Source organism: Pleurodeles waltl, chromosome 1_1 (assembly GCF_031143425.1).
Source record: "Pleurodeles waltl isolate 20211129_DDA chromosome 1_1, aPleWal1.hap1.20221129, whole genome shotgun sequence".
Taxonomy (NCBI): domain Eukaryota; kingdom Metazoa; phylum Chordata; class Amphibia; order Caudata; family Salamandridae; genus Pleurodeles; species Pleurodeles waltl.
In genome coordinates, this window is record NC_090436.1 from 195,590,504 (window position 1) to 195,614,343 (window position 23,840).

At 47.3% G+C, this 23,840-nt stretch overlaps 1 protein-coding gene across 3 annotated transcripts in view; it reads right to left on the reverse strand.

Annotated features, from left to right (window-relative positions):
- The window catches only part of ADAMTS12 (ADAM metallopeptidase with thrombospondin type 1 motif 12), a 3,732,731-nt gene that overhangs the window by 363,133 nt on the left and 3,345,758 nt on the right, over window positions 1-23,840 (reverse strand). For 2 of the 3 annotated variants that reach the window (XM_069220543.1, XM_069220534.1), the window contains one exon: window positions 13,704-13,877. The exons of the other annotated variant lie outside the window; for it this stretch is intronic. In XM_069220543.1, coding sequence (XP_069076644.1) covers window positions 13,704-13,877 — 174 coding nt within the window. The remainder of the gene's footprint in view (window positions 1-13,703; window positions 13,878-23,840) is intronic. 3 annotated transcript variants of the gene reach the window in all.

Below are 23,840 nucleotides of genomic sequence, written 5' to 3' on the forward strand. Positions count from 1 at the left end.
CAGAAATGCTGATACAATGGCCTACACTATATTGAAGGGAGCTGGGGCTTAACACAGCTCACAGTGATCACATGCATCAGGTGTGAGCAGGCTAGCAGCTGCCAGCCACAGTTGTGCTAAATTCCTCCACCATCCTTGGCCCGCAAGGGAGGAGACAAAGCAGTGAAGAGGGAATTATATGTATTGGAGACTTTAGCAGTCAGACATCCACAAAACCCGACAATGGCTGTAAATCTCAGGTTCAGAATGCAGGCTTGCCGGGGTTGCTGGCTCTGAAGACGGAAGGCTGGCTGAGGACTCTGCCTCTAAAGACAGCAGGCCAGCTGAGGACTTTACCTCTAAAGACAGCAGGTCGGCTGAGGACTCTGATTTTGAAGACACCAGGCTGGATGAGGACTCTGGCTCTGAAGTCAGGAAGAATGGGGGCTTATCTTAGAGTCTCTGATGACCAGGCTTCTTTTACCATTTAGTTGTTCACATCACTTAGTCAGAAGAAATAGGTCAGAGATTACTTGTTCATGATAGATCTTCATTTTATTCTGCATTACAAGGTGGTACAGATGCATCAGAGCATGGAGTACTTATATTTCCTGATGTTTCTATTTGTGACATTTTTGAAGGAGATAGAGCAAACAAGGAGTCAGGAACATGTTTCTTCTTCATCAGGAGGTTTGCTTCAGTCACAGTCATTGGAGCAAGAGCATGGCATGAGTCACAAGATATTCTCACATGAGTGATTATGTGGGGCACTGGTTCAGGTTTTGTCTGTATGTCAATGCCCTCTGTATGGGTTACCTCAGGGGTAGAACTGACCTCACTACCAGGAGGAGAAGAAAGCAAAGAGATGTTTTGAGTTTTCTCTTGTATTTGTGGTTCCTGAAAAGTGGAGGGACATACCTCGGATGTAGTGCCTACATTTAGAAGACAAAATATCAGTGGAGTTTGAAAATGTGGAATTGATGCGGATACTTTAATTAACTGCACTTTGGGAAAGGGTATTATGGCTATTCCATGTGGAATCTGGGTGGTGAGCACAGTATTTTTCACACAACCACTGGACCAGCTGTGAGGTGACTGCAAAAGAGAGTACAAGGTTGCATCCTCCATCTGTAAGGAGGCTAACACAGTTGCAGAAAAGTAGTCTTGTACAGTGGTTTTAGATTCCCACTTGAACTCTGGGTCATAGTATTTTAACAGGGTCTGAAATGTTTTATTCTCTTGTTGTAATTCCATAATCTTAGATTTAATTATATCCTGTGAAGATTGTACAAAGATCTACAAAGATACAAAGATCTACAAAGATAACTTGGTAACTTTACAACAGACAACAGTGGTAAAGTGGCTACTGACTGCCTGTGTTTTAGTAGGTCTTTTTTCTCTTTCGGCAAACTGATCACAGTTTACTTTGAATTTAGCATTAACCAGTTTCTTTAGTATTAAGGATTGGAATCTTTACTGGGTTACAAGACTGGGCTACATCATTTGAATGCAAAACAGATGTTATGTGATGCATCTGCTCTTTCTCTTGTTGTCGTGTGGTTGGGTATTGTATTTTACAACCACGTCCAGCAGACATGTGAGAACCAGAACTTTTGTTTAGCAAACTGAGTATGGTATCATTCTCATTTTGCAATGTTGACACAGTAATAGAATCTGGATCAAAACAGCAAACTAAGTCAGGATCTGTCATAAATGTGTTTGAGAGACAAAGAGCGAAATATTCAGAACGTAAATGTCAATTTCTCATAAGGTGCTTGTGTGTCTCAGGACTAGGGTTACTATCCTAAACCAGACACTAAGGGCCTGATTTATGATGCACGGCTGGGCAGTAAGTGCCTTGCTGCACTGCCCTGCCCCACCGGGAAAGAGCAGAAATGTGCTGTATCTACAAGATGCAGCGCATTTCTGTCTTCTCCCCCTGCACTGGTGCACAAATTGCTGCCTACCGCCAATGCAAGCATCCTTGCACCATGGTGCAAGGGTACCTGCTTTTTGGGGAAGGGAGACCTTCCTGCACAGAAAGAAGCACAAGAGTTGTTTTCCTGTTTCTATGTGCGCTGCAAAATGCAGCACGGATAGAGGGAAAATGGGGAGAAACAGAGATATTTCTCTCCGTTGCATCATTCTTACTTCACCCCTAATGTGACGCAAGAATCTGATGCATTCCTAAACTTGTAAGAATGAGAATGTGTCAAATTCCTTTGAATTCGATGGGTGTTGCATGGGAACACCCCAAGTAACACCCATGGAATGCCCCTTTCACGCAGTGTTTTGCATGAACGGGGTCCATATTTACAAGGCCATGAAAAGCCATGCAAGGTGGCTTTGTGTGGCCTTGTAAATATGGTCTGACACACTGCGCCTCTGGAGCGTAAAAATAAATTATGCTCCGGTGGTGTAGTGTGCTGCCAGTGCCTCTTAAATGAGGCTCTAAATGAATTTCATTGCCTGGGAACTACCTTGCACAAACGTAACTGAACCAATGTTCCTTTTCTTTCTTAGCCCTCTCATTATGACACACTAAAAACAATTTCACAGACAATGATTGCAGTTACAATTGTAAACTGTGTTCTTCTCCCACCTGGCAGGAGCAGTGACTGTTCTGCCTCCGCTCACTATTGGGAGCACTGTTGTCCCCTACTCTATGAGGAGCATGTGCAAGGGAATCAGCTGGCAGGACAAGAACACCCAAACATAGCCACAGGAGGTGGGCAATAAGCTCAGCCACAATTTCTGCTGTCCTGGGAGGCTAAGGTCCCTTAATTGTGTCAGGCTTCAGGATGTGGGGTCTCAGTGTCCGAAAGAGGCTCTGGGAAGCGGGCCCCGCATTCACCTCTTCCCCATTCAAAAGGAGAAAATGGGTTTACATCACCCTCGGGTCCTGTCCCTACCTAAGGAATTTTCATGCAAATGGGGTGGCGTGCCATGCATTCTGTTTTCTTATTTCTTTTGAAAAAATGAGCAAATATTCACTTCACCATAACTCTGGTCCTTTGGGCTGATTTCCTTAATCTTTGGCTCATTTTGTTCCTGGTTACCTAGCCTAGCTACAATCAGCATTTCCATCAGGCTTTCGGGCCTCTAAATGGGTGTACTATGGGGCGATCTTGATTTTCTGGCTCTACGGACCAGTCTTCTTCTCTGCCTGCCTCCTGGTGCTTTTCTTCTACTGGTCAGGGCATACTGCACATCTTTTTCACAACCAGCCAGCAGAGCTACCTCCTGTTCACAATCACCAGGGCACATGGATTTTTTGCATTACTGCCTGAGGACCATCCCTGGGCAAAACATATTTTGGGGGCCCCTGTTCGGAACACTTATTAATTTATGAGCCAGTTTCAGCTCTTTCATGCCCTCTTTGTCCAGGTCACTGACAGTGCACAGGCACACTCCTCCAAATTCTAAATCAGTTTACATCTAATCTTGTGGGATTGTGAAGTGTGTTTTCACTTTTGTAATATAGCAGATGCTCAGTTATGTAACTGAAAACAATCTATGTGACGCACTACCAGTTCTCATATGGGAGGTGCTGTATAGATGTAAAATAAACTTCTTTGGATGTTGCATGAAACATAAACAAATTTTTCTGAAATATGTCTGTAATAGACATCACCTATATTAAATATAAATTAACCCCTACGGTGCCCTGGAGGCACCGGTTCCCGGGTGCCTTGGACGAGATCACCTCGTCCTGCACCCGGGAACTGGGGGGAGCGCTAGCGCTCCCCCCATGTGCTAAGGCAGGGATGGAAGGGGAAGCCCTTCCCCTTCCACCCCTGACCCCCCCCTGTGACGTAAGCGCGCATCACGCGCTGACAATCACAGAGGGCCTCCTCCCATCACGCTGGAAGCTCAGCTTCCAGCGCGATCGAAAGAGAAATGCAAAGCATTTCTCTTTCGATCACGTGGGGGAGGCCCAGAGAGGCTTCAAAGGGAAGGAAAGGAATTTCCTTCCCTTTGAAGTCTCACTGAGCATTTCAAAAGCCGGATTGCTTGCAATCCGGCTTTTGAAACGCCCACTAGACACAGGGATTTTCTTTTTTTTAATGAAACGGACATAAGGGAGCGACCCCTTGGGCAAGGGTCGCTCCCAGGGGGGGCATTTTTTTGGAAGGCACGAGGGATCATTTATTTATTTAGTTTTCTTTTTTTTTTGTTTTGTTTTTTTTGGAGGTGGGGAGCGACCCCTTAGGCAAGGGTCGCCCCCCTAGGGGGCAAATTATATTTAGGCCATTTTGGCCCCCCCCCGGGGGCAGATCGACCTATTATTAGGCCGATCTGCCCCCAGGGGGGGAAGAAACCTCTAGGCGCCAGGGCAAATTTTTTGTTTTTTTTGTTTTGTTTGTTTTTTTAGTGCTGGGGAGCGACCCATTAGGCAAGGGTCGCTCCCCTGGGGGGGCAAGTTGTATTCAGACCGATTTTAGGTCAATCTGCCCCCAAGGGGGCAGAAACCACTAGGCACCGGGGATTTCTTTTTTTTGCACCAATGTCACGCAAGGGGAGCGACCCCGTAGGCAAGGGTCGCTCCCAGGCAGGGGTTGGGGGGTGGGGAGACAACTTTATTTTAGGACATTTCTGTCCCCCCTGGAGCCGGCTGAGCAAGAGGCCAAAATCCACAGGTAGACACTTTGCAAAAAACACCCCTGTTTTCTGTGAAAAAATGTGATGTGTCCACGTTGTGTTTTGGGCCATTTCCTTTCGTGGGCGCTAGGCCTACCCACACAAGTGAGGTACCATTTTTATCGGGAGACTTGGGGGAACGCTGGGTGGAAGGAAATTTGTGGCTCCTTTCAGATTCCAGAACTTTCTGTCACCGAAATGAGAGGAAAAAGTGTTTTTTTGGCCAAATTTTGATGTTTGCAAAGGATTCTGGGTAACAGAACTTGGTCAGAGCCCCACAAGTCACCCCATCTTGGATTCCCCTGGGTTTCTAGTTTTCAAAAATGTGCTGGTTTACTAGGTTTCCCCAGGTGCCGGTCGAGCTAGAGGCCAAAATCCACAGGTAGGCACTGTTTTCTATGAAAAAATTTGATGTGTCCACGTTGTGTTTTGGGCCAATTCCTTTTGTGGGCGCTAGGCCTACCCACACAAGTGAGGTACCATTTGTATCGGGAGACTTGGGGGAACTCTGGGTGGAAGGAAATTTGTGGCTCCTCTCAGATTCCACAACTTTCTGTCACCGAAATGAGTGGAAAACGTGTTTTTTTTGCCAAATTTTGAGGTTTGCAAAGGATTCTGGGTAACAGAACCTGGTCAGAGCCCCACAAGTCACCCCATCTTGAATTCCCCTAGGTCTCTAATTTTAAAAAATGCACAGGTTTGGTAGGTTTCCCTAGGTGCCGGCTGAGCTAGAGGCCAAAATCTACAGGTAGGCACTTTGCAAAAAACACCTCTGTTTTCTGTCAAAAATTGTGATCTGGCCATGTTGTGTTTTGGGGCATTTCCTGTCGCGGGCGCTAGACCTACCCACACAAGTGAGGTATAATTTTTATCGAGAGACTTGGGGGAACACTGGGTGGAAGGAAATTTGTGGCTCCTCTCAGATTCCAGAACTTTCTGTCACCGAAATGTGAGGAAAATGTGTTTTTTTAGCCAAATTTTGAGGTTTGCAAATGATTCTGGGTAACAGAACCTGGTCAGAGCCCCACAAGTCACCCCATCTTGGATTCCCCTAGGTCTCTAGTTTTCAAAAATGCACAGGTCTGATAGATTTCCCTTGGTGCCGGCTGAGCTAGAGGCCAAAAGCTACAGGTAGGCACTTTGCAAAAAACACCTCTGTTTTCTGTCAAAAATTGTGATGTGTCCACGCTGCGTTTTGGGGCACTTCCTGTTGCGGGCGCTAGGCCTACCGACACAAGTGAGGTATCATTTGTATCGGGAGACTTGGGGGAACGCTGGGTAGAAGGAAATTTGTGGCTCCTCTCAGATTCCAGAACTTTCTGTCACCAAAATGTGAGGAAAATGTGTTTTTTTAGCCACATTTTGAGGTTTGCAAAGGATTCTGGGTAACAGAACCTGGTCAGAGCCCCACAAGTCACCCCATCTTGCATTCCCCTAGGTCTCTAGTTTTCAAAAATGCACAGGTTTGGTAGGTTTCCCTAGGTGCTGGCTGAGCTAGAGGCCAAAATCTACAGGTAGGCACTTGGCAAAAAACACCTCTGTTTTCTTTCAAAAAATGTGATGTGTTCACGTTGTGTTTTGGGGCATTTCCTGTCGTGGGCTCTAGGCCTACCCACACAAGTGAGGTATCATTTTTATCGGGAGACTTGGGGGAACATAGAATAGCAAAACAAGTGTTATTGCCTCTTAGCTTTCCCTAAATTTTTTCCTTCCAAATATAAGAGAGTGTGTAAAAAAGACGTCTATTTGAGAAATGCCCTGTAATTCACATGCTAGAATGGTCACCCCGGAATTCAGAGAGGTGCAAATAACCACTGCTCCTCAACACCTTATCTTGTGCCCATTTTGGAAATACAAAAGTTTTCTTGATAGCTATTTTTCACTCTTTATATTTCAGCAAATGAATTGCTGTATACCCGGTATAGAATGAAAACGCACTGCAGGGTGCAGCTCATTTATTGGCTCTGGGTACCTAGGGTTCTTGATGAACCTACAAGCCCTATATATCCCCGCAACCAGAGGAATCCATCAGACGTAACGGTATATTGCTTTAAAAAATCGGACATTGCAGGAAAAAGTTACAGAGTAAAACGTAGAGAAAAAGTGCTGTTTTTTTCACCTCAATTTAAATATTTTTCTTTTTCAGTTGTTATTTTCTGTAGGAAACCCTAGTAGGGTCTACACAAATGACCCCTTGCTAAATTCAGAATTGTGTCTACTTTTCAGAAATGTTTAGGTTTCTGGGTTCCAGCATTGGTTTCGCACCCATTTTTGTCACTGACTGGAAGGAGGCTGAAAGCACAAAAAATTGTAAAAATGGGGTATGTCCCAGTAAAATGCCAAATTTGTGTTGAAAAATTGGGTTTTCTGATTCAAGTCTGCCTGTTCCTGAAAGCTGAGAAGCTGGTGATTTTAGCACCGCAAACCCTTTGTTGATGCCATTTTCAGGGAAAAAAAACACAAGCCTTCTTCTGCAGCCACTTCTTCCCATTTTTTTGAAAAAAACAAATGTTTCACTGTATTTTGGCTAATTTATTGGCCTCCTTCAGGGGAACCCACAAAGTCTGGGTACCTCTAGAATCCCTAGGAAGTTGGAAAAAAGGACGCAAATTTGGCTTGGCTAGATTATGTGGACAAAAAGTTATGAGGGCCTAAGCGCGAACTTCCCCAAATAGCCAAAAAAAGGCCTGGCACAGGAGGGGGAAAAGGCCTGGCAGTGAAGGGGTTAAAGGAACACGGTATTTAAAACAAGCTTTTTAAGAATTATTCAAGATCATCAGGGCAAGAGACTCTGCAGTCAGAAATAGCTCTATCAGAAGGCCCCCTGAAAGGCTGAGGTCCGGGGCCAGAGTCCACATTGCCCATGTAGGGACCCGTGGAGAGCAGACACAGTCTAGTCTCTCCACTGGGGCATTCAGGACAGAGGAAGTGACCCATCAGGACAGGGATTGGCTGGGGCTAGGTTGGGGGAGGGTCTAAGTGTGGGAGTATATAGGGGGAATGGGATTAGAGGAACGGCATCTTTCGCGACAGCCTGCCGCGCTGTTATGAAGTTGGCTGTGGGTTTTTTTTGTTTAATATTGTGAAGGTAGGGGGCGGATTGCTTGGTTTTTGGGGAACTCACGGTGAGTGGTGGCTGCACGGGCCGTGCCCCGTGATGTCGCTGAGGCCGGCCAGGCACATTTGCCCTGGCCTGTTGTGCGGACCGGGCCTCGGGGACAGGTTGCACCAGAAACATGGTGCAGCGCAAGGCGAAGAGGCGGCTGTGGCCGCAGCACATGTGCGGGGAACGGTCGGCTTTCTTGGGGGGCGGGGGTGGCAATGTCCACCCCCCCACCTGTTTTTTCACAAATTCGGCCCCCGCGGAGGGCGGCCACCACGTGTTGTCTTTTCCTGGCCAGGCATGCTGGCCTGGCAGGGTGTTTTCTGCACGGCAGGGATAGCCCATTGACACTGAGAGGGGTTCAGATGGTGGGAGCGGAGGGTGGGGAGGAGGGAACTGGGAGGGCCCTGCCCAGTCTCAACTTTTGTTGGTGGTGGGGGGGGGGTGGGGAGCTGGGGGAAGAGGTTGCTCGTTAATATGCGGGCTGTAAGGGCATTTGGCAGGTAGGGAGGAGAGGCATGGTGGGGTTTGGGTGCCCCCCCCCAAAAGTGTATCAAAGAAGATGGTTTTGGGTGCGCCCCTGTGCAGGGCTCCCCTTGGCTGAGCATGACAACGGCCAGGGGGAGAGTGCCATGGGGGGGACAGCAGCAACGGTGGTGGTAGGCCACTCCTGGGTAGGGTGAAGGCAATGATCAGTGTAGCTGGCAGGGGACATCGGAGACGATAGGGAGGTGGGCCCAGATAGTCGGGTGGTGGCAGGAGGCAAGTGGACAGGACAGGAGAAGGGGGGATGCTGGCGCTTTGGTCAAGAGGGCCTGAGTTTAGTCAGAGTAGTAGGTGGGGGCGCCGCAAGAGGATCTCAGGAAGGGGCAGAAGGCTGGAGCGGCCAAGGGGGCAGACAGCGCGCGGGGAGTGCATGGCGCATACGGCCATGCAAATCGCGGAGAGTCAAAGTCAGCAGTGGAGGCTGACAGAAAGGTGGTGAAACCAACGGGGCACAACACGGCCCTTGGACGTTGGCCCGAAGCACTAGAGGGGTCTCCGGCGGCCTTCTCTACAACGTGGGAACGTGGATACCACACATATGGCACACGCCATGAGGGGTAAGGAACTGGGGAGTGCGTGATGTGACGTTTTTCTGAAGGTGCTAAGGACATGTGTGTGGTGAAGACGATGATGTGGGGCGTTTCAATTCGGAGGTGGTTTAGAGGTTGTGAGGAAAGGGAGATCCATGAGTACGTGGTGACTTTAAAGCGGGAAGGGGAAGGGGCGCAGGTGCGGCGTGACCCCCCGTTTTCAGTTAATGTTTTTGCAGAATGTCAAGATGGAAACAGGGAAATTTTTTGCAAAGAGAATCGCGATCGCAAGTCAATGGTAGACACAGGAGCATGCACACAGTGGTGCCAGGTATGGTGATTTAGTGGTCCAGTGTGATCATTTGCTGGGTAGCTACGGTACACTGCATGGCATATTCTTGGGATGGGGGATTACTCCATACACGGAGTGCCCGGTACACGTGCAAAACAGGCAGAGCGCAAGTAAGGGGGTAGTGGCCCAAGAGTCAAAAGATGTCAGTGGGGAGGGAGAGACGATATCGGTAAGGGAGACTGAGGGTGAGGAGACAGAGAGGGAGACACAGGTTGAAGCTCTTGTGCAGGGGTTGGACAAAGTTTTTGGTTTTTCATATGGTGGAGTAAACTAAAGATGAGGATGTTGGAAAACAGGAAGGCGTTGATGTTTCGGGCTGCTTCCCAGGGACTAATAAAAAAAAATATATATATATATATATATATATATGTAAAATGAATAAAAATGACGGCATGGGTATGGTCCTGGCGCACTAGCTTAGGGGGGGTTATCGACATCAGTTCAGTGTGGGTCAATAGGGGCTGCGGATTTGGCGCTGAGCTGACAATTTGCGGTCTGCACCAGAAGTGGCAGGTTCAGAAATGACAGAGTGTACAAGGAAAGGTCAAAGGGTAAACTTGGGGAACATGCAATGTGTGGCAGTGGCGTTGTGGGGTTTCCCTCATGAAAAGTGGTACTTCAGCTTTGAACGCACCCGTCATGGATGGGGAAGGCGATGGGGAATGACTTAATCATGTGGGTGGAGACGCAAGTGGTATATGCGCTAGCGGATGAGGCTAATCGGCTCATTCGGGGGTGTGGCAGAGGCGTTGGATGGGCCAAAAGCGACAGTTGAAGCGACGGTCGATTTGATTACTTATGTGGAGATACTGTTACAGTGCTGAGAATTGCTATTGGGGGGGTATATAGGGGGCAGGAGTGCTCACGGAATGTGCAATCCACTGTGCTTTCTCGGCTTCCTTCAGTACATTTCTGATTTGGGTTTCTTTCATGAAGGGAGTGGGCACCGGTCAGGGCTGCACTGGTCAGATGATTTATTTTTGAGTGATGACACGGTTTTGGGGTAGTAGGTTTGAGATTTGCAGGTTTTCGAGCAGCTCGCAAAGGGGAGTTGTGTTTCCGGTAGTTCCATTACAGATAGAGGGCACCAGGGGGGGACTGACAATTAAGAATCAAGCTGGACACGGTGGCCTTCACTGCAAGATGCCACGAGGCATAGGCAGGGATTTTCTGGGCACTATGCGGTAGAATGAATTACTGCGATCAAGTTATATGCCCATGGGGGGGACAAGGTACGTGGCAGCCGGGTGGGATTTGTTGAGATGCCGGATGCATACTTTTAATTTCCTAAGAGGCCGGAAGATGGGTATACAGGTGTGGAACATGTTTCTAGCATGGTTTTACACAGGTTATCCAGGTTTTTTGGCAAAAGTGGGTACTGTATGGCAGGTGCTGATATTGTCTGAGGTGACAGGGGCTGATGGGGGATGGCCATTTTTGGGGATGGACGGTACAGCGCGGCAAGACGGTTGGAGCCAAGTTTGTTAAGACAGGAGTGTTGTATTCTAGAAGTTTTTTCCACTGCTCGTGGCTTGGACAGAGTGGGGAGAGAGGTTGGCCACTCGAACCATCAGTTTTCACATGTGTGCAATCTGAAGGTAGTGTTTTTGTTGAACAGACAGAGGGCAAGGGACTTTAGGGTGCTGCATCTGAGGTGGAATTTTTTGCATGCTTCAGTGCTTAGCTCCACAGAAATTTTCAAGGCAGCACGCGTTTAGCTGCAGATGCCCTGGATCGTTGGCAATAATTTTGGCAGCTTGGCTCCAGCAAGAACGAAGGCAGGTCAGGGATTCTGGAGGATTTTTTGGGAACAGGGGCGTGATGGTCATTAAGCGGGCCGAGGGGTCGTTAGCCACACCCTCGCGGAGAAGTTTCCTGCTTGACACAGTTCGTTTTTCAGATTTTGTAGGTTTGTGACAGGACAATTTGGTGGCTGGTGAGCCGTACTATGGAAAGGGAGGGTTTACGTGGTTTTGTTTTGGGGTTGGAGGGGTTTTCCCGCACGTCACAAGGGTGAACAAGTGGGCAGGTGTGTTTTCTATGGGCATTTTGTTTACAATGCTATCCTGTTAAGAACGATATTGTGGAAAGGTTGATGGGGTTGGGGGGAAAAGGGGACCTGGGGTAGGGCACAGCGGTGAACAAGGTTTATTGCGTTCGTCCACCGGCTTGAAATCGCACGTACTGCCAGTATGCTGGTTGGGTGTACTTGAAGTGGCACAGTCAGCTTCGGCATGGTAGATAGGTTTGGGGCTCTCCAGGTGTTTAGGAGTTGACGGTTGGAGGGAAGTCGGTTAGCAGGTGTAGGGGGGGTCAGTTGGGTGGCGGTTGGAGGGATACTTGGTCTTTTTTGGTATATATATATATTTTTTTTTTTTTAAATAAAATAAATAAATAAAATAAATGAGAGGCCAGGGAAGCGGACATGGTGGAGCACAGGGAGAGTTGCAGCAGCCGGGCTGGTATGTGAATGGGGGACAGTTTCAGGATGCATGGGGTGACGGGAGGGAAGGAAGCTGTTTGTTGCGCAAAAGGGAAATATCTTATGCATTTCCATTTGATGGCGGTCTTGAGGGTGACATTGTCTGGGGTTAGGCGGTAGGCCAATTGCTTGCGTGTTTTTCATTTATATTGGGGCAGCCACGGTGGCAGACAGTTTAGGTTGGATCTGGTTTCCTTCCGGTGTGTTGGGGTTGGCGGTAAAACGCAGTGACCGTCAGGTGGGGGCATGAGCTGTGAGAGTCAGGGCAAGAGGTATAAGGGCATGGTAGCGGAAGCAGGAGGGGGGTTGTGATAGTCTACCATTAAACTATGGTGTTTCTTTGCAGGTTAGTCTACCATTAAACTAGGGTGTTTCTTTGCAGGTTCCATAAGTGGCCCCGGGTAAGCGAACGTGGTCCCATTGCGTTTTGAGCATCATCAGTCATGCGCGAGAGGGGATATATGCAGAGGGGCAACTTTACAGAGGTTTGCTGGACCTGTGGGGTGGCCATCACAAAACTTTTGTGGGGGGAAAGAGCAACATGGGGTGGGGTAACTTGCATTTCTGTGATGCCTATGAGGCCAACATGGGGCTGTATGGACAATTTGGTTACACCTGGGGAGAATGGCCTGGTTCGGCTCCCTGGGGCTCACCCTACGGCAACACATGCAACGGGACATGGCGTCTGTTGCCCAGAACGGGCATGGAATTTGTGTTGTCTGGACTAAGCAGTGCTCAAAAGGAGATGGTGAGGGGCAATGAAACATAGTCCTTGAATGGGGCTTGCAGGAGGCTCAATCGGGCTATGAAGGTTTTTGGTTGAGATTCATTACATAAGTGATGGAATGTGAGGGCATTATGGAGGAGGAAGCGGTGCACTTCAGGGATGACGGGGTGCATTTTTTCTGAGATGGGGGATGTATATTACATAATGGTACTGTGTTAAAATAAAAAAAATAAAAAAAAATAAAAAAAAGTGATGAGCTGAACGGCTTAAGGTTGCAGTGTTGCTGTGGGTTCGCAGGTGGGGCAGCAAAACGCCCAAGAGTGGTTTGTGCTGGGTGGCAGCAGATGGGGGAGGGTGGAGAGCCAGATGCGAGCCTGGCCACCCTTCCAGGGGGAGAAGAAGAAACAGGTGAAGGATGACAGAGTGGGGATGCCCGAGACAGGCAGGGGACGGAAGGAAAAGAGGGATTTGTGGGGGAATGTATGTGGATGCTGGAACGGAGGCAAGATTGGAGGAAAGAAGTAAAAAGGAAGAATGGGGAGAGTTCAATGGGGGAGGTTGAAAGGTCGATAAGTTGAAGTTACAGTGTATATCAATGTTATGTTATGTTTGCAATCCTGTCCTAATAAATGGCCTTTTACACTAATAAGTGTGTCGACTATTATGTCCCGATGTAGGGACCCGTGAAGAGCAGACACAGTCTAGTCTCTCCACGGGGGCATTCGGGACAGAGGAAGTGACACATCAGGACAGGGATTGGCTGGGGCTAGGTTGGGGGAGGGTCTAAGGGTGGGAGTATATAGGGGGAATGGGATTAGGGGAACGGCCTCTTCCGCGACACCCTGCCGCGCTGTTATGAAGTTGGCCACCCACCCGCCCTACATAGGGAATAAGGTAAAGTGAATTGGTTCTAGGGTGATGGGGCAAGAACAAAGGGGGGAGCATGCCAGGGTTGGGGCAGGTTTGCACAGTGGTAGCAGCAGATGGGGGAGGATGGAGAGCCAGATGCGGGCCTGGCCAACCTTCCAGGGGGAGAAGAAGAAACAGGTGAAGGATGACAGAGTGGGGGATGCCCGAGACAGGCAGGGGACAGAAGGAAAAGAGGGATTTGTGGGGGAATGTATGTGGATGCTGGAACGGAGGCAAGATTGGAGGAATGAAGTAAAAAGGAAGAATGGGGAGAGTTCAATGGGGGAGGTTGAAAGGTCGATAAGTTGAAGTTACAGTGTATTTCAATGTTATGTTATGTTTGCAATCCTGTACTAAGAAATGGCCTTTTACACTAATAAGTGAGTGTCGACTATTATGTCCCGATGAACTTGACGGAAAGAAAGTAATAGTACCTCATCCCATGGCGTAGTAATCCACTGCAGGCAGGCCTCGAGTTTGCAACGTTTGCTGTGCACCGGTTTCGGTCCAAGAAGATGGCAGTGAAAGGGCCTCATAAACCTTTTCTCATAAGCATCAATGCACTGAACCTCACGTGTCTTCAAACCACCTCCACAGTTTGCAGAACACTATGAATGAAATACAGAAGAACTCTTCAAGCCATGCGTTTTGAAATGCCTTTATGAGATTTATTTGATGAAATGTAAACAAACAATAAATAGTTGTTTGTGGTTTATGTGCAAACATAATGGTTTAGATGTGACAGAAATGATGTTACTTTTTTCAGTTATTCCTTCTCTTAAATATCAGTATTTTTCCAAAGTAGAAATATATAAAAAAACAATCGGGTCAATACTTGAGACACTGACTGTTAGGGAAGAGGAAAATTTCAACACTTATGTGAAATTGGTACTTAGGTATACATTTTTGTAGAGATAGGAATAATGAATAGATATATCATATAGTCATTCATTATTATATCCATATATATCATATATGAATGTCGGAGTAATAGAGCGCAACAACTGCCCCAAAAGGAGGGGTCTGGCAAATATGTTCGCTACGTAATCATCACGATCATTTAGGTTTTGCCCAGTAGTTTTATACAAATTAGCTCCTCCCTCATCCCGTACAGTCCATCGGGGCTTCTTCTGTAAAAGTTCTTAGCAGTCCTACAAAACATTTATAACTAAATAAAATGTATTTAAGGAAATAAAATCAACTTTGTAATCAGTGTAAAATGTGTTAACCTCGAAGTAAAAAAACAAAGAAACGAACACATGCATTAATTTATGCTCAAATTTCACTCAATCACAATTCCTCAGTGTATAATACTTGTTACGGATGTATTTATCTAAGTGTATTTTTATATCTCAAATGTAGCTGTGCACCAACATAGTGCATTCAATTACTTCTTTCGAGAATATATACAGCTACAAAACCATGACGCTCCCTCCCCCCCCCCCCCACCCCCCCGCATATCACGATAAGAAGCTCATAACCTCTGGTGGCTCTCGGTACACAGCCAAGAAAGACACTAGTAGACTGGAGAGTCTAGAAGGACATCAATGTATCCAACAGCACTGCCCCAGAGTTGCAATTGTTTAGGAAAGAGGTGAAAACACACCTCTTGAAAACTGCACTACTGACCATGCAGTGAGCTCTTCGAAATCAGATGCTCCTTTAATCACATGTTGACTCTGTTGTTGCCTTTTGCCAGAGCTCCACTACCTATAGGTGAGGCTTCTACTATACTAATAGCATTGTTATTGCAGGCGGATTCCCTGTAAACCCACACGTACAAATTACAAAGTGGCCTATTCCAGTGCAAGCAAGCACCAGGTGTCCATGTAATTATTGTGTGCATCCCCTATGGGGACCTTGAAGTGGTGAGACCCTGTGTGTCCACCGGCACTATTACACTGGCGACGAAGCGAGTATGAAGACCCTGTCCGCCCCGGGTACACACGACGAGGTGCGACTGCAGCGGAAACAGCGCCCACAATGAGATAAAGTCGGCACGCATTGAGGCACATCAGCCCAGCCTTGCCATGTGTGCCGGCACAGCCTGTAGACACCACGGCCCGATCCCAAAATGGCATTGGCAAGGCCTGCCAGCGACAGAGTCAACTCACTGCAAGTGCAATACAGGTCAGTCCAGGCCTCCAGACCAGTGCACCACAAAAAAAAAAAAAGCAAATAGAGAGCCTGCACCACTTCAGCTGTTAACCGACAGTATAAGAGGGGACAGGGTCCTGCAATACCTCAATGCCAAGAAAGGAAAACCCTGCCCTAATGTCCCAAGGACCTTCATCTATATGAGTGCCCTGGGTGCTGAGAAGCACGCAAGAACACTTCCACTATGCAATATAGAGAGAAATGAATAGTGCCTCATGACAAATCCATAGGCTCAGTCTGGCGGCTGTCTTTGAGCCCTACTGACAGTGCCCATGTCGCGAGCGAACAACCCACAAACAAACTTTGCAGGCCCAACCTCAATTGTATCATAACCTTCACCACACAGACATGGTAGCCATTCCGGTCATTGAACCATTTGCTGTTGATGGCGCACCCTCAGAGTCGGTACCAAAATGAAATTATTGATTGGAGAGTCTCCAGTTTTTTTTTTAGGGGGCATACATACCTGCAGAGCGACGAAGAGCTCTCCTGCCACACTTAGGCGGAAACAATAACGGAAAAAATGCCAAATTCGTGCAACACCCTGGTTTGAGCCCTCAACAGCCATTTTGAACCAATGGTCAACCGAGTCTATGAACGTTTTGCATTCCATCAAGCACGCCTTTCATGGAAGGATAATAGAACTAGCGCGCACCTGTGGCTTTGCAAACAAATAAGAAGAAATACGGGGGTCAAGTGATACAAGGGTGCTCCTAAACAAAATTGCGTGAGGGAAGACTCCAAGAACCTGGAAAGTTGCTGCAAAGCATACTGACCCTCGGGAGATCGAAGGAGCTATTAAAAGTTTGAACTTCCCATATGGAAGCTGCACTCTATTGACTTATCAAAATGGAAAAAGTTAACATTTTCCGGGCTCACCCAAACACGCAGACCCAAAAGGGACTGACTGACATGCAAAAAGAATATGGATAATGCATATTGCCCCACCGATTCAATTATTGCCCTGCCAAGGGTCAGCAGTGTGCCTCATGTGGGAAATAAAAACACTTTGCAAAAGTATGCAATTCATCCACACCAAAGACCTCGAAAGGAGTTGTCCAAGTAATCTCCGAAAGTCCTGAAGATGCTGAAGACATGGATAATGATGCAGGGGAGTATATAGTCGATAGTGTCTTTGTAGTGGGAACCACGCCACTAAACCGTCTGCCCCTTCCAAAGTGGCAAATAAGAATATGAAACCAGCAACTCACATCAACGATCAACATTGGAGCATCCATTGAGCTGATGTCAGAAAGCAACTACCACTCCCTAAAAGAACCGCCCCAAATGACTAAAGCCAAAGTTCAGTTTTTGCATATGGTCTGACACAACCTCTGCCACTGATGGGGTGGCACAAGAGTGAGAAAATTGAAAAGACCATCTACATTACCAAAGGAGGATCTGGGATTTTGATCAGTGGGCAGACAGCAGAGACACTAGGGTCGGATTTAAGAGCCCATAGCACCTCCCTGCGACACATTAGCATAATTGTTTTTATGCTGATGTGGCCCAATGAGGCCAAAATTGCTGCACCAAATTTACAAAGTGGAGCAATGCATGCTTTGCACCACTTTGTAACCCTTTGTGCTACATTACGCCTGTGCCAGGTATAATGTATGTAAAAGGGGCGTTTCCCCATTAGGGGGGCCAAAAAGATGGCACAAAGATATCTAAGAGATTCCTTTGCATTTTTTTGGCACTTTTAGTGCATGCTCAAAGCAGGTGTTAAAAGTAGACACACCATTGTTTACAATGGGCCTCAATGGGCTTTGCAGGATTAGTGTCTACATTTTTTTTGCTAATCCTGCAAAGCTCCGAACTAGCGTCAAAAATTCAGACACTCGTTCCCTAACTACTGCCATGGTGTGCCGTATATTAAATGCGGTGCACACATGGTGGCGTTAGTGGGGCACTAAAGGGTACAAGAAAAGTGGCGCTGCACTAGGTGCAGCACTAGTTTTCATAAATCTGCCCTTAGGTTTGATATTATTCACCCTAGGAGTGCAGCAAGAAGAACTGACGACTTGCTAGCAGAATATGCTAACATGCTCAATGGAATTGGCTGTCTCAAAGGCGGTGAAGTCCAGCTACACATTAATCGATCGATTCAACCAGTGGCCCTAAAACAAAGGCAGATAGCATTCCACCTAAGGCCAAATAACTAATTTAGTTAAAGAAAGCTGACATTAGTAAAAGTAAAAGTGTCAGGGCCCACCCCTTGGGTCGGCCCAATTGTTGTCAACAGAAAGCCCAAACAACCTAGGAAGTCAGAATCTGGGTTGACATGAGGCTACCTAATGCAAGATCAAACAGGAACAACACTTGGCACCAACTGTAGATGACTTCCTCAGTGAACTCAGCAGAGTCAAATGGTTTTCCAGGGTAGACCTGCGGTCTGGGTATCATCAACTGCCACTCCACAAGGACTCACTTTACATCACAACCTTCACCACACACTTAAGGCTGCATCACTACCGCCTCCTCAACTTCAATATTTCAAGTGCGGCTGAAATATTTCAGAGAAAGATGCGAGAAGTGCTCAGTGGCCTCCCAGTAGTCATCAATGTCAGTGATGACGTTCTCATTCATGCAGGAGCATCATGATCACCTACATGGAGTCCTCCAATGGATCTGAGATACTGGCCTCATGCTGCACTGTGAGAAATGCAAAATTCTCAACACAGAGAAAAGCTTCTTTCAGAACTTCTTCTCACCTGATGGCACTGTCCTGGATCCTGGAAAAGTAAAAGACATACAAGAGACTCCGGCACCCGACAACACTTTCAAGGTCTGAGGTTTCCTAGGAATGGTGAACTTCTGGGGTCGTTTCATTCCTGACCTCACCAGCCTCACACAGCCACTCCAAGACCTCACAAAAGTTGCCACCCCATTGACGTAGGGCCTGAGGGAAGAATAAGCCTTTCAGCGGACCAAAGAAGTCCTATCTGCCAGTACCACAATGTCTTAATGTGACCTGTCCAAACCAACAAACATTGCTATGGACGCCTGCCCCAAAGGGGTCAGAGCAGTCCTCATCCAACAGCAACCTCAAGGAGATTGGCCCTGAATAGCCTATGGGAGTTGATCCCTTATCAAGACTGAGCAGCTATACTCTCAGATAGAGAGAGAAAGGCCATTGCCATCCACTGAGCCTGCAAACATTTCCATTTGTATGTGTATGGTCACCCATTCGTTGTCACTCCTGACTACAAGCCACTAATACCACTTTTCCAAGGATCACCATCCAAATCTCCTCCTTGGGTTGAAAAATGGATGCTACAACTACAAGAATATGATTGTCTGGTGGAATTCAGACCCGGATCAACCAATCCCATGGGCTACCTGTCCAGACACCCATGAGCAACAACACCCACAAAAGAGGCAGAGGTTGAGGCGACTGAGGCTTACGTGAATCATGTAGCAGAGCGTTCCATGCAACTCACAATCTGCACTCCAGACAAATAATTGGAGGGCCATCAAGGCACAGCTCCACAGAGAAGCCCAGAGGCCTGGAAGACGCTAGTGGTGCTGTCTCATGTTCAACAGGAGTTGTCCACGGACTGGGGGGGATTCCTGTGGGGACCTCATCTGGTTGCACACTGCACAGTCCAGCTGGCACACTGTGGGCATTAAGGAATCACAAAAACGAAAAGCCGTCTCTATGCCAAAGTCTGGTTCCCTAGCATTGATGCCATGGTAGAGCATGCCGTGCAGTTTAGTCAGTGGTGCCAAGTAAGTGGGTTCCTCGATCCGCCCCCTCCCTTTATCACTGAAGAGAGTCTCAAACAGCCCTTGGAATCAGCAAGCCTTGACTTTGGGCATCTCCCCAACAGAAGACATGTTCTCGTCATTATTGATGACTAATCAAGGCTCCTGAAGTTGAAACTGTGAGCCCCAAATTCACTCCAAAGGTCATCACCAAGCTTGAAAAAATTAATGCCACCCATGGCATAAACAAGAGGGTAAGGACAGACAATGGACCCCCATTCCAAGGGTAAGATTTTGCAGAGTACCTCAAGTCCTGGGGCATTCACCACCAGAAGGTAAAACCAAGGTGGTCCCAGACCAATGGAGACGTAGAACACTTCATTAGAAAGTGATCCAGATGGCCCACGCCAACGAGCAGTCAGTTGAAGGAGCAACCTACAGCTTCCTATGCAAATACGTCAAACACCCCACTCCTCAACTGGCTGTGACCCTGGATATGCTCATATGGTGGCGAGTAGTCACAGACACAATTCCCCTTCATCCCAAATGGTCACCAGCTCCCATCAATGACACCAAAGTGTTCCATCTGAGGAGAAACACTAATCAACACAGCAGTACATCAAGGAGGGCTCAGCCTACCACAGTCAAACCAGGATCCTGAGTATTTGTGAGGCACAGATATCCATGCAGCAAGTTCAGACTACCATTTGAAACACAACCTTGGTGAGTGGTCAAGAGGCATGGCACTCTCATAATAGCCCATCAAGATGATAAGACTGTCACAAAGAATGTGTCATTCTTTAGGAAAATGGCAAGGTCGGGAGAGACCAACTTAACTCTGGAAGAAGATCACAATGTAATGTAGGAAGCTGGCCTGGTGTGTGGTGATCATCTATGCTGTTATCTCTTTATACCTGGTCCAGGTATCCCGTATTAGTGAGGTGCAGGCAATGTCTAGGAAGCCAGGGCTCTCTAGAGGTAGGTGTGGATGAGAAGCCAAGACTTATCTAGGAGACATGCAAAGCTTCTGCAATGCCATTGCAGTCACACAACACTTACACACTTGAAAGAACCACACAGTGTTAAAAAAATAAAGGTGCTTTATTATGGTAACATAAATACTAAACTACTGTATAGGCAATACTCCACTAGCAGGTGAGTAAAGACACTAATATATACACATTAGGAATCAGTGATTAGGATAGGAAGCAATAGCAAATAGTAAAACATTAGAAAATAGTGAAAGCCCGGATGGGAGACCAAACCGTGTACTAAGTAAGTGGAATGTGAAAGGCAGTACCCCACCCGAGGAAGTGGAATTTGTAGAGGGGAGCTGAAGAAACTAGGAATCCCAAAAGGTGAGTACCAGAATGACCCCCAACGACCAGGAGAGAAGAGATAAGTACCTGTTTTTTCCCTAAACCCACAGGTAAACTTTGCAAAAGGACTGTGCAAGACCCAAGCAAGACTGGAAGAAACCACAGGTGGATCCTGACAGAAGAGGACCTGCAAAAGAAGGGGACCAAGTCCAGTCTAAGTTGAGGTGTCCGGTTGCGGCGGAGCCATTACCTACCCTTCTGGAGATGTAGGGTCAGGTTGACAGTGAATATAAGGAGGCAGCTGTGCAGCACTGGAGCAGGAGAAGAGTTCCAGAAGTGATGCAAGTGATGTCCCAAGATGGAAGAAGAGTTGCCGTCAGTCAGTGGGGTTGGAAAACCACCAAAAACCTTTAGCAGAGGCAAAAGTCGCAGATGAAGAGTTGCAGAGCTGCCGGGGACCAGCAAGGTCCAGGGGGATTCACCCCAGGGAGGAGAGTCCCAAGTGACCCTCAGCAGAGAGGCGAGTTGGAAGACGAGGATGCAGGCCCCACAGGCAACTCAAAGGCAGCAGGCACAGGAGTCGCAGTGAGGCCTACTCAGCACATCTTGAGAGGAGTCCCACATCGCTGGAACAGCAGGCAGGAGACTGTGCTTTGCAGGGAAGAGTGCTGGAAACCAGGGCTACACGGAGCCTGAAGACCCCTCGAAGAAGGAACAAACAAGCATTGAGAGCTGCAAGAGTTGCGGTGCCAAGGGGCTTATCTTCTCCCCAGTTGGACAGCTGGCAGAGAGGACTAAGGGGACCACTCCAGACTATGACCTGTGGGTAAAATGGCTTCCCCTCACTTATGAAGTCTAGGAAAATGAAGCTGGAGTTCGTAGGGGCACTTCTGCTCATGCAGGGGTACCCTCAAACACAGGTACTTGCACCCTGCCCTCTGGGCTAGGAGGGCATGTCATAGGGGTGACTTACAGTGACCTGGTGTAGTGCCCTGTGGTGAAAGGGTGTATGCACCTTTTCACACAGGTTGCAATGGCAGGCCTCCAGACACATTTTGCATGGGCTCCCATGGGTGGCACAATACATGCCTCAGCCCATGGTGAATTCCCGGTGCCCCAATGCGCTGGGTACCTAAGTGCCATAAGAAAGGGACTTACATGGGGGTCACCAGTATGCCAATTGTGGGGTGTGCTAAGTCCTAAGCAACTAAATTTAGGGAAAGAAAGCCAGTCAACAAAGTGAAAACACACTGATAGCAGACAAAAAGTGGGGGTAACTATGCCGAAAAAGCAGGTACTTTCCTACATGATCTGCATATGACAGTTGGGTCTGCTCCCCGGGAAGTTCCCTATCAGGAGCTGGGCCTCCAAACCAAGGAAATTCAGGAAACCAAGTGGCACCGGGTTGCACAGACCCCGAAACTGAGGCCAACCAACCAGAGAGAAAGACCACATCACAGAAGGCTAATCGCTGTGATGGACACCACAGGCCTCCTCTCAGGCAGAATCCAGCTCCATCATCGAGGTTAGCCAATGTCCTAACATGAACCGCTGAAGGACTCAACGAGCAGTTGCGCCAGAGTGGTAACAGCTCTTCGAGCTGAGTATTCACTTGATAACTTTGTATGTTTAATTTTTGTTTGTTAAAGGTGGGTAGGAATGTACTATACTAATATCATTGTTATTGCGGGGGAATTCCCTTAAAGCAACCGTGTACAGATTACAAAGTGGTCTGTTCCAGCGCGACTTAGCTCGCTAATAAATAGGCATGCCAGGGGTGATGATGTCAGTCCCCAAGCAGCCACGAAAAGCACTAGGTGTCCGTATAATTATTGCGTGCATCCTACATGGGGGCCTTGAAGTGGTGAAGCCCTTGTACCTGTCGACACTATTACAAGGATCATGATGTATAAATACAAGATAGGTAACAATGGTGTAAGGAAAGCCTTGATTCTCTAGAAAATGATGAAAGGAATAACAGTTAAAGCAGCTTCCACTGAAACCAAATACTGGCAAAGTCAATAGGCCTGGCTTTAGTGTAATAACAAGCAATAACAAGCACATCCAGGGATGAGCAAATGCTATTTGCATTCATTAAAACATTACGGCCAGACCTATTGGCTTGCCAATGCAAGGGGTTTTGAGATTGCCAAGGACTTTCATGTCCGAGGTTAAGTGATATTTTGATATTTTGGCATTCCTTTTCTACTCACAACAAGGACATTTGGGCCATCTACAGCTATTTGGTACCATGTTGGGGCAATTTGAGGTGGCATAGGTAGGCACTTGCCTACATTGGCCTGAACATAGCAGCAAACATGAATGTCTCTTTGCGGATGAAGTGCAGTATAAGTCCTGCCCTCCCAAACTGAAAAACTCCACATGCATAAAAATGACCAAATATATATATATATATATATATATATGGCCACAACAGCTTTCTTCAATGCCACTGGACTTTGGAGAGCCAGGTAAGAACTATGCCTAGGTGAAATATGAGTAACTTCCAAAGCGTTATTCCACAAAAAGCCAGTTAGACATGTTGTGCATTGTTTCAGCGTGAAATACACCTACGTGTCCATTTTCGACAGGAGGACAGCGTTTGCACTCAAAAGTAAGGGCCATATTTATACTTTTTTACCGCCGCTTTTGCGTTGTTTTTCGACACAAAATCGTCGCAAACTTCCAAAACACAATTGTATTTTGCACGTTTGCGCCGATTTTGCGTAAAAAAACGATTCACATGCAGCGCTAAAAAGGTATAACTATGGGCCTAAGTACCCAGAGTCTGCCCTTCAGAGAAGCTGAGGTCGCTGCATAGTGACACATGCGTGTTAATGCTGGCTGTTTTTTTTCCTTCACCTTTATAATACTGTACTAGAAGAATGGAGGCTTCCACTGGTATTCGTGCTATGTGTGTGGGCATTTGGGGGCATATTTATACTCTGCCTGCGCCGAATTTACATAAAAAAATTTGACGCAAATTCGGCGCAAACCCTACACCATATTTATACTTTGACGCCCGACCCCGCGAATGCCAAAATTCCGCCATGTGCGTCATTTTCTGGATGTGTGAAACCGCCTTGCGTTAATGACATGCAAGGCAGGCGTTCCCGTCAAAAAATGACTTAGACACCTGTGTGCCATATTAATCCTACAGTGCAAAAATCCCGCACAGCCGGGAGGCGGAGTCGGAAAATGACGCACAGCCGGATTTGTGTAAAAAAATAATGCCTGGGTCAGGGCAAGCGTTAAAATGGGGCAAACACACCAGTACTTAACACACAGAAGCAACAGCAGAGCTCCAAAAGGAAGACATGGAGGTGCTATTCATCCAGCATGAACGCAGACGCAGAGCACAGGACCAACACCAGCAGCTTTCACCAC